At 44.7% G+C, this 11,818-nt stretch overlaps 1 protein-coding gene across 3 annotated transcripts in view; it reads right to left on the minus strand.

Annotated features, from left to right (window-relative positions):
• The window catches only part of RIOX1 (ribosomal oxygenase 1), a 43,524-nt gene extending 41,953 nt beyond the window's left edge, over positions 1–1,571 (minus strand). For 2 of the 3 annotated variants that reach the window (XM_088477415.1, XM_088477413.1), the window contains exon 1: positions 1,429–1,571. In XM_088477415.1, the coding sequence (XP_088333541.1) occupies positions 1,429–1,494 (66 nt within the window). In that variant the 5' untranslated portion in view covers positions 1,495–1,571. Of the gene's footprint in view, positions 1–1,023; positions 1,407–1,428 lie in introns of those variants that run through there. The other variant, XM_088477414.1, reaches the window with a different exon arrangement.
• Positions 1,572–11,818: the final 10,247 nt, after the last annotated feature.

Consider the following 11,818-nt stretch of genomic DNA (forward strand, 5'->3'; position numbering starts at 1 on the left):
TTTTGTAGGCGGAAAAGTATCACACGCGTGCCCACGTATCCACATATTCAATTTGAAAGTACGCGAAAAACGGGACCCAGATTTGGGGAAATCAGCCTGACACCCCCCAATTGATGCTCTGACATGGGGGTTAGCTATGGTTACCCCCTATTTGGCTTGCTGAAGGTATTTGGTGTTTTTAAATGGGCTCAATAGCTGCTAAATAGCGTTTTTGTATAAGTGGGGCAGAATTGTATTCTGGAGTATTTTTTGCAGAAAATAACTCATCCCAGCAAATTTGGGGTACTTGAAAATGGGAGTCAGCATATTTTAAAGTTAAGTTGAAAAAAATCGTGAAAAATCCACCTTCCGCAAGCCCCTGCAATGAAAAAAAAACACATGGGGCATACTTGGGGACCCCCCCAGAGTAAAGTTCGCTAGTTTTTAATCTTTGTCCCCCATTTTTTCTTCACCCCCAAATTCAAAGTGATTTTTTGGGGTGTCCTTAAGTGTTTATTTTTACATTTTTTTACACAGTTTACCTTTGGGGGACTGTCTACGGGCTGCACGGGGGTTCCCACAATGATGCACCCCAAAACTCCAATTCTGCACTTTTTTCCGCTTGCTATTCACAGGCAAAACTTTTCCGCCTATTACATTGCATTGACTTTCCGCCTAGGCGGGAAGGCTTTCAAATTGAATACGGCGATACTTTTCCACCTGGCGAAATGATGTAATCGGCGAAACTTTTCCGCCTCAAAAGTGAATACGGGCCATAGTGGGAGATGTATCAAACCTTGGAGAGAAATAAAGTATCAATCAATCAGCTCCTGTCATTTTCCAAACACAGCCTGTAATATGACTGTTAGAAACGGATTGGCTGGTACTCTCTCCCCATGGTGCGATACATATCCCCCATAGTGTGTAATAGTTCTAGAATTGCTCTTCAAAAACAATTGTGGGAATTTCATATAAAACAAAAGATTGGTCAATAATAGAACACATCAATGCCATGGACAAAATATTCCAAACACACATACGTACAAATAGGACAGTCTCTGTAATCAGGGACAGCAAATATTTCTGCATAACTAGATATACGCTTCTCTGGTCTCCCTAATTTAGTCATCTGAACTGTTTCAAAGAAATATTTGCCAACAGCTTAACATGTCTTCATTATTTCAGATACAAGAAGCTAGGATTGTTATTGCACATTGCACTTAGCTATTAGGAATGCTGTGGAAGTGTTCAACGTGCATGTTTTGCTCATATGCTCCCATTAACTACTAAACTGTCTGACCAACTTATGTAGCTCGGATGGCTGGAGCACTACAAGACCTGACAACGCATCCTGGCACTTGTAGTTTCACAACAGTAACAATCACAGGTTGCTAAGACATATCCACTTCCAAACAACCTATCTTAAATTAGTGCATCATCATAACAGACCTGTGGTGCTGTTTCTCGCTGCAACTGCTTATAAATAGCAAACGCGGACACACGTGGGGCAGCCATGGCCACGGCAAATGGAATGGACGGTAGTAGTAAGGGCAAAGTCACGTAGATAGCAGCTTCAGTTGCCAGAAGCACGATCATGACGTTATCAAACGTCTTAAAGCATACGCACAAGATACCTAAAACGAATAAGAACTGCTCCATCTAGTGGTGAGTATGAGTCATCGCAGCTAATTAGATATTTACTATTTTACAGTACTTTGTAAGCTTCGTACAAAGGATTCCAGTTTCCAATTGCTTCTAAATTGTACTGTATGGATTAGTGATTCTTTTTGCTATGCACTAAATTTAAATGAATTGTTTCAAATAATCTTATCTTCTCGTCTCTGAAAGCATACAGTGTATGGGCAACACCAGCACTTTCTTTTTGCTTCATTAGCATTTTGGGCTAACTGTACGACAACAATAATTTTTTAGGTAATTAGCTGCCACATGTGTAGTTTGGTTACTGCAGATGTGTCTTGTGGGGCTTTGATCTATTTCCATCACATTTACAGCTAATATCTTTTTATTTCATTATTGGTAGGAATGGGTACATTGTCTGCAGGGGGCTGGTGCATTGTTGAGATTTACTGGAAACCTGAAGATGCTGACAACTGAGTGGTGAGGCCAAAATGTACTCATATTCGATAGTCAAAGCCATAGTTGATAGCTGAGTTCAAGCTGGCCGATATTAAGCGGTTTGAACGGTTATAGTTCAAGTATATGGACCTGATTGATAATTGTTCCCAACCTGAAAATGTCTACAAAACAATCTGGATCATTTAGTTTACTTTTCAAACCTGTCTGATCCCCCCCAAACGTCATTCAGCCAATTTCAGGCTGTGAATGAAGTTTGCCTCCTGTAGTGTATACAGGTGCTCCAATTATCAGGTAGTCACTGCTTCCCTGCTGGCTGGTCAGCTAGGGTTCCAGATCATCCCTTTAATAAGGGACACATATAAATTACACAGGTTCTGTGGCTGGGTAAAACTAGCTGAAATGGAGTCAGCCAGTCACAGAATTTGTGTACTTCATATGTATCCCTTATTAAAGGGATGAAATGGTCGGTATGTAGTTATGACACCGGCGGACGCATGGCCGCCGGTCTCAATACCGACAGTGTAATCCCGGCAAGGGATCATGGTCAGCTATACTGTCTACTGTCGTGCAGTGTATGGTCATCTTTACATGTGCTGACAAGCGCAGGGCGTGTCTGTAAACAGGTAAGCAGGGCACAATAATCTGTTTTATATTTGAGATGTGCGCCAACCTCCGTGTTTTCGTTTTGGATCTGGATCTCCCCTGGTTTTGGATCTTAATTGGTTTTGCTAAACCACGCCTCCGTGTTTTGGTTTTGGATCTGGATTTTTTCGTAAAAAATCATAAAAACAGCTAAAATCACATACAATGGGCCTGTTTTTGTTCCTACAGTATTATTAACCTCAATAACATTTATTTCCACTCGTTTCCAGTAAATTTTGACCACCTCACAGCTCACAATATAAATTTTTGCATCTAGTTAAGGGCCAAAAGGTTGCATCCAGCTAGCTGGCTCAAAACTGAGTGATACATAGAGTTGAGGACTGTGCAAAGACGATGGTTGGGGTACCCCTTGAGGATTGAAGAATTGATAGTTGGCACAGCCACTGGCTGAAGTAAGAAGAGTTGATAATTGGTGCTAACGATACTGACTTTCAACCTCTATACACTCCTGCCTATACCTTCTAATATCCTGCCTATAAACCTCTAAGGTTGACTCTATTTGCGTACGCAGTCATACAATAAATAAAGACTTTAGACCTTGAACCTGTGTTTCCAAAGCACAAAGTATTATTCAAGTAAAAGTACAATCAGTTACACGCAATGATCTAAAGTACAATTTAGCGCAAAGAAATTATACAGACCCAAGTACAGTTATACATACACATGCGCTCTGGACCAGATCCTGGCATCAGCAAGAAACCTCCGTCAATCAGCATTCAGCAAGAAGACTCCCGACCGGGTCACTACACACACATTTATACCCTCAAAGAAACAGACAACATAAAAGAGAGGCTTGTCGCTGATGCCATTGGTTCCCAAGAGGGATACATCTGTTACAGAGCATTTAACAGGTTGATTCAAATAGATACAGTCCAGCCTCCGACAGCTGGTTGCCTCTGTTTCCCGCCTCATGCAAATCTAAACAGTTGGTCATATAATGTACATTTCGGTGCTTTAAGTCTCTGCGGTCCATAAGTTGCGAATGCATGTTGCGATCTTCACACTGACGACACTGGGAAGCTGTGGAGAGGGTGCAGATCAGTATAATACCAAGCACGGCATACTTATCATGTATTAAACCTGAGCTACTAAATAACCTTTATTTCACTGCAATTATAATAAATGAACAAACTTGAATCTTATACTTTAAAGCTTATGGAACCTTGTATGTAAATATGTAATGTGTAAGTATGTGGGGTTTGATAGAAAGACGCTAGTTAACTTGGGGCAGATGCGTGCGCATGAGGCTTGTCATACAGGATCTTATGCATTCGCTAATGTGCGACTAGTTAACAGCGCAATTGTGCGTATTTATGTGTGTATGAGAAATGGTGTAAGATGCAATCGCATGATGCTAATAGTAACATCGCCATATGTACTTAAGTGTGAGTTTAGCTAAAATGGCGCTGGGCGGCCATTCGCAGAATGGCGTCTTGCGATCTCATTTTCAAGATGGCATCTTGCGGCCAGTCGTTACGATCTAATTTTAAGCTGATCTTGTCTCAGCCAATTATCCAGCTTCGACAGTGCAGCCACTGGCTGAAGTAAGAAGAGTTGATAATTGGTGCAGCAACTGGCTGAAGAATTGATAGTTGGCACAGCCACTGGCTGAAATAAGAATAGTTGATAATTGGTGCAGACACTGGCTGAAGAATTGATAGTTGTCGCAGCCACTGAAAGACGTAAGAAGAGGTGATAATTGGTGAAGACAGTGGCTGAAGTAAGAATTGATAGTTAGCGCAGCCACTGGCTGAAGTAAGAATAGTTGACAATTGGTGCAGCCACTAGCTGAAGAATTGATAGTTGGTGCAGCCACTGGCTGAAGTAAGAATAGTTGATACTTGATAATTGGTGCAGCCACTAGCTGAAGAATTGATAATTGGTGCAGTCACTGGCTGAAGTAAGAAGTGTTGATACTTGGTGCAGCCACTGGCTGAACTAGGAATTGATAGTTGGTGCAGCCACTGGCTGAAGTAAGAAGAGTTGCTAATTGGTGCAGCCACTGGCTGAAGAAGAGTTGATAATTGGTGCAGCCACTGGCTGAAGAATTGATAGTTGGTGCAGCCACTGGCTGAAGTAAAAAGAGTTGATACTTGATAATTGGTGCAGCCACTGGCTGAAGAAAGAAGAGTTTATACTTGATAATTGCTGCAGTCACTGGCTGAAGAAAGAAGAGTTGATACTTGATAATTGGTGCAGCCACTGGCTGAAGAATTGATAGTTAATTGTTGATGCAGCCTCCGGGCTAAGTAGTAGTGGAATACAGAGCTATGATTAGGAAGGAACCAGTCCTGCAACGGCCTTGAGGGCTGGAACTTTGGCAAGTTGCGGCCGTTACAGCCTTGAGGGCTGGTGAGGAGTGACGACAGGTGGCCTTTGGGCCATGAAGCAGGATGCGGCCTTTGGCCCATGTAGCAGCCTTGAGGGATGAGAACCCTTGGCTGAATGTCACTGTTGTGCGAGCCGGGTTGACACAGCAAGCAGCAGTTGGTTCAGAAGTTTCAGAATTTTCTTTAAAAAAAATGAAAGGGGCATGCAGTAGATGCTGTCTGTGGCCATTACAATTTCTGGACATTCATAAACCATAACATTAATAATGTCAGGCAGCAATGACCCAAACAGCACACAATGGAAAGGAAAAAGGTGCAAGATGGAATTGTCCTTGTGTCACGACCCTGTCTAGTTGTCACCTTTTTGCCTTGGGATTTACCCCTGTCAGCTCCCCCATGGATCTGTGTGTGTAATTTGCCTGGAGGATTTGCTCTGATTATTGCACCTGGCCTCTCCTCTGTCTTAGAGCACTGCTAGCCCTGATTGGAATCACAGGTGTGGTTCTGATTCTCAGAGCTGCAGAGATGAATACTCCCTCTGCATGTTGTGCCTTCCACCACTCAGAATGCTACTACCAGACCACCTGTCCATATCCACCAATTGCTGCCAGACCCATGATATATATATCCTCTCCTGATAGCATTCTGGGCCTGAACATCTCATCTTCCCGTGGTGTATGGTTCATGCTGTTTCTGTGTTCTAGTATATCCCTGAAACCTGCTACAGCAATCCCTGGTGCTATCCAGAAAACCTGTTTCAGCTGTACCTGGCAATCCAGTAAATCTGCTGGCAGCAACCCCCGGTGCTTCCAGAAAACCTGTTACAGCCAAACCTGGCAATCCAGTAAGCCTGCTGACAGCAACCCCTGGTGCATCCCGAAAACCTGCTACAGTAATACCTGGCATCCAGATGTCCTGTTACAGCAATACCTGGCCTGTGCTCTGCTGCTAGTCCTACTCCTGGTTGGTCCCTGGCACTCTGTAAACCTGCATCGAGTCACCCTGCCTTGCTTCCTGCTGTGGATCAACTCCTGCTCCTTTTACCTACCTACTCCCTCCCTGAACCTAAAATTCCCAAACCTACCCATTCCTTCCTGAAACCTGTTATTCCCAATTATCCAATCCAGCCTGCACCTGAGTTCCAACCTTGTCACAGCATTTCCGGATCACCCTGTTTAACCCTCGTCTCAGCATTACCTGATTTCCCTTCAGCCATTGTCACGTTATTCCAGTCCAGAGTCAAGTTCCAAGCTCGTCAGTTCTGTCCTCGTAGCCACCCAGCTACCAGCGTCTACCCACGGCTATCCAGCCGCTCCACGTAGCTACCCAACTACCAGCGTCTACCCACGGCTATCCAGCCGCTCCACGTAGCCACCCAGCTACCAACGTCTACCCACGGCTTCACAAGCCACAACAAGTAGCTTCCACGCTACCATCCGTCTGCAAGCCCATCTACTAGTAACCCGACCAGCTCAGTGAGCCTACCTGCCGGTCCCAGTCCGGTCCCTCCAAGTTCCTTCTGGTCACATTCCAACGTCTCAAGTTTCCAGTTCCAGTCACTCATCACCAAAGGCAGTTCTCACCACCTGAGACAGGTAACTCGCAGAGACCAACTGTGACACCTTGGGCCCTCCAACCCACCCTTATGTTGTATATATGAAACAGGACAGTCACAGTTTAACAAACCAATCACCCAATCACTTCAGTGACAGGGACTGCCACTTGTGGCTGAAATGATTGGTTTGGACCCCCCACAAAACAAGCTGCCAATGTGCAGTGGACATTGGTGGCAATGATCCCATACACAAGCTGGCTTTACAATACATTAGATTAGATGTGATCATCGTCATCCCCATCAGTGTGTGCATCCTCCACACAATATTAATTAGTCCCCACTGGAATCCACCATTGCAGACGCTTCTTGATTTTTTGGACTTAAGTGCTGGTAAAGGTCTTCCTTGTGGAATTTGTAATTCATTTTGATGAACATCATCTTTTCCACATTTTCGGGAAGTAACCTCCTACGACGATCACTGACAAGGTTCCCGGCTGCGCTGAAAACTCTTTTCAGCGCACTTTCAGAGTACACACTGGAGGGTGGGCAACTTAAGTACAGCAAAGCCAGTTTGTGTAAGGGACTCCAAGTTGCCTATTTTTCCTGACAGTAGTGAAACGGACTGTCTGACATGCCTATTTGGATGCTATCCCTAAAATAGTCATCCACCATTCTCTGAATGGTGACCGTATCAAACAAAGTCACGGTAGACATGTCACTCATTGTAGTCAGTTCTTTCAGACCCAACCAGATGTCATTAGGTTTTGCTGACTGATTTGCACCACAACCAGCAGTGGGTCTCTTAGGAAAATTTAGTTTTTTCCTGGCAGATGCTGCCATGTCACGTTCCGCTTGAGCTGACAATTTTTTCACCACTAGCTCTTTGCATCTTTTCAGATTTATGTCCATCGAAAGATAGACACAAGGTATGACTTAAACCTAGGATCAAGTATGGTTGCCAGAATATAGTTATCTGATCTCTGATTGACAACCCTTGGATCCTGGCGAAGCGAATGAAGGGCTTGATCTACAAGTGCGTCATACTTAGCGGAATCACACCGTTTCAGCTTCTCCTTCAGTTTCTCCAGTTGCTTTTGCAAAAGTCTGATTAGGAGAATGACCTGACTCAAGCTGGCAGTGTCTGAACTAACTTCACATGTGGCAAGTTCAAAGGGTTTGAGAACCTTGCACAACACGGAAATGATTCTCCACTATGGTCGACTAAGGTGCATTCCTGCTCCTTTCCCTATGTCATAGGCCATAGTGTAGCCTTAGATGGCCTTTTTCTGCTCCTCCATCCGCCGGATTATATAAAGGGTAGAGCTCCACCTAGTTACTACCTATTGCTATAGCTGATGGCAGGGCAAATTCAACAGTATTTGGTGGTGCTGCAATCTTCGACACGCAGTTGCTGAATGTCGAAAATGTCCAGAAATCTTTCGGACCACCAAAAGCATCTCCTGCACGCACCTGTATTTTTTTTTTTTTTAAATGTTGCACCACCAAATTAATTGTGTGAGCAAAACATGAGCTGTGTTGCAATTCGCTCACATGTAATGCTCGCACAATATTGATGGTATTGTCAGAAATCACAAATCCTGAGGAGAGTCCAAGTGGGGTAAGCCATTTTGCAATGATTTCTAAGTCTGAGTTTTTCTAAGAGGTTCTCAGCAATATGACTCTTAGTGAAACCGGTGATACACAGAGTAGCCTGCCTCTGAATGAGATACATTTGTTAGATGCTGCTGCTGTTTGCACTGTTGGAGGCAATACACCTACCCAGTCGGCTGTCACAGTCATGTAATCTTTAGGTTGCCCTGTCCCACTTGTCCACATATCTGTAGTTAAGTGGACAGTGGTCACAACAGCATTTCTGAGGACATTAGTAAGTTTTTTTTTTTATGTCCTTGTACAGATTGGGAATTGCTATTCTAGAGAAGTGGAATCTAGAAGGGACATGGTAGTGGAGACACAGGACCACCATTAACTGTGTAAAACCCACTGCATTAATGGCGGATACTTGACACACTCTAATACCAGCATAGCTGTTATGGTGTCAGTAATCCACTGTACAACTGGGTGTTTGCTGTCATACTTGCCTGCAAATGCAAAGGATTGTGTGACAGTCAATTGTTTGCTTGAACTACTAAAAGTAGTCTTCTTCCTGGTCCCCTTCTGGGATGAAGATCCACTCATAGTAACAACAGCAGCAGGCTAAACACTCAAGGATCCTTCTGAGGAACAACGGATAGGAGTCAGTCCGTATGATATTGGATGCAGGACTATTTCCGATCATGCATGAGGATGTTGATGATGATGTAGGTGTTGGTGGTGGAGATTGCAGGTGCCTGGATCCAGATAGAAGGGAGCAGCTAGGTGACAATGGACTGATTGTTGTTTGGTTTTTTGTCCCCAAAGTTTTAGAATTTGAAATACCCTTTCCAATTTGATGAATGTGCTGCAAGTGACGTAACAGGGAGGAGGTTCCAAGATGGTTAAGGTCCTTACCTCTACTCACTGTCACTTGCCATTGATTACAAATGGCTTGGCAAAGGTTGTCCGGATTTGGGTGAAAATTATTCCACACATGAGAAGTGGATTTTTTGGTCCTTTGCCCAGGCATGCCAACATTGGGATTTTTCCCTCCATGGGCAACATCTATTGCCTGATTTACAGTTTTTACACAAACATCCTTCGCATCAACATCCTCATCATCATCAACATCCTCATCATCCTTGTTGTTATCGCTAACTACATAAATATTCTCCTCCTCCTTGTGCAATTCCCCAGAAGCATTCTCAATTTCTATGTCAGCATGTTGACTTGTGCTGCTCATCCCCACATTTGCAGAGGGCACAAAAATGGTGGAAGGAGAATCCTCTTCAAGTACAGTAGTAGAAAGGTCAGACTCACACATGGCAAACGCAGACACACTTGGACTCTCCTCGGAGATTTGTGATTTTTCGGAGCACACAGTTGGTTCCGGTGTCTTACTCGTCTTAACAATTAAAAAAATTTTTGTACCTCTCCTACAAGCAGAAGGGCTTAAATCATCACTAGAACCACCAGTCATAAATAAAGGCCAAGGCCTTATCCTTTCCTTGCCACTTCGTGTAGTGAATGGCATATTGCCAATTTTTTGTTTCTCTAAAGCAAACTTAGCTTTAGATTTATTTTTCTTTAACAGGGTAACAGTTGATTTTTTTACATGGCCTGACTTAAGCTTTTGGTGCATCGCCTTCTTTGATGATGTTGACGGCCTTGCATCGTCATCATGACTGCTGCCGGCAGCTACAAGATTGTTATGTGAATCCTGCTCTCCTTTCGTGTGACTGTCCTCCATACTCACTGCGGTCTTACAGCAGTGGCACCAAGCAATTATAGCGCAGCTAAGTTGCGGCTAACTCACACAACCAACCACACACACAATTTTTTTTAATTTTTTTTTTCACCCTGGGGGTGTGGCTAACACATAAAAAATTGTTTTTATTTTTTTCACACTGGGGGGAAGCACCCCTGAATGAGGCAGCAGCCCCTTGATAAATGAGACACAGACAGCACAGGACCCCTGCACACCTACGTTGCTGATAAGTTTAGCTAACACACACACACAAAATAGTTGTTATTTTTTTCACTCTGGGGGTGTGGCTAACATGGACACACAAGAAATAGTTTTAATTTTTTCACACTGGGGGTGGGGAAGCACCCCTGAACGAGGCAGCAGCCCCTTGATAAATGAGACACAGGCAGCACAGCGCACCTACATTGCTGATAAGTGTGGCTAACACACACACACACAAAACATTGTTTTGATTTTTTTCACACTGGGGGTGAAGAGCACCCCTGAACGAGGCAGCAGCCCCTTGATAAATGACACAGGCAGCACAGCACCCCTGCGCACCTACAATGCTGATAAGTGTGGCTAACGCACACACACACAGAAATAAAATACTTTATTTTATTTACAATCACTTTAGGTTATTTGAAACAGTAAGAAGTTATTTGCAGTAAAGAAAAATGGTGGTTAACAGTTTTTCACACATGGTGCTTTTTTGAATGGCTAAATGTATAATAAATATATTGGAAATCCTGCAGTGTCATATGGAGGTAATCCTCCAAAGGTTGTACATTGAAGGCCTGAATCAGAGGTGGGCACAATGCCTAAATTTGCGCAGTTGAGAGATTATTTGCTACTGTGAATGTGCAGAAAGTCCTATAAACCCCTAGGGCACATGCCTTCGCCTGAGTGTACGCAGAGGCCCTGATTCAGAGCCGGACACTCTGACAGAGCGCTCGCTCTGAGTCAGGGCCGTCCCTCTGAATTTAAGAGCGGCCTCCTGGCCGCTCGCATAGCTGTGGGTGACCACCCACAGCTATAGCGAGCGGCCAAAATGATGGTCCCGATGATGGACCATCGGGCTTGCGACGAGACCCTTGCGGTAGGGTCTCGTTGCCGCAAGCCCTGGAGTGCTTTTGGCTCCCACAGCCACCACCCACAGCCTATACGAGCGTGCAGTTTGATGGTCGTGACCATCGCCACTGCGAGCCGGAGCCTGCGGTTGAGGTTTTCAACCGCAAGGCCCGGAGTGATTTTGGCTCTATCAGAGCCAAAATCACTCCCACTGACATCACTAGTGATGTCAGTGGGCCGGCTTCTGACAGTAAGCGTTCCCTTGGGAACGCCCCCGTCAGGGAGGCACGCCCCCGGCACGCCCACCAAAGGGGGCGTGCTGTCAATCAACATCGACAGCACGCCCCCTTTGATCAGACACAACGAGCGAAGGAAAGTCATTCGCTCGTCGCGTCTGGCGCATGCGCACGACGGAGCTCCCTCCGTCGTGCGCATGCTCAGTGCAGACCATCGACCCACTTGCGAGCGGACAGCCGCTCGCGAGTGGGTCTGAATCAGGCCCATTGTTGCATACTAGACTCAGTTGGAATCTCACGGTTAAGTGAATATACCCAAGAGTGGCAAGTACATGATGAACTGCAACTCTGTGTTAACTGAAGACAGGTGTGACAGGATGGGCTTATTCTGCAATCCTTTTTCCACTGTTTAGTGGTCTTACCAATACATCTTCTTATTCGTTTTACTGTTAGTAACCGGCTGTTACAAACCACTACTACTGGTGTTACATGGCCACCAGACAATCACAGACTACGAGCACCAGTAGCACACCAGTTGTAGGCGACA

This window comes from Taudactylus pleione, unplaced genomic scaffold (assembly GCF_031769625.1).
Source record: "Taudactylus pleione unplaced genomic scaffold, aTauple2 ptg000201l, whole genome shotgun sequence".
In the NCBI taxonomy this organism is placed as follows: Eukaryota; Metazoa; Chordata; class Amphibia; order Anura; family Myobatrachidae; genus Taudactylus; species Taudactylus pleione.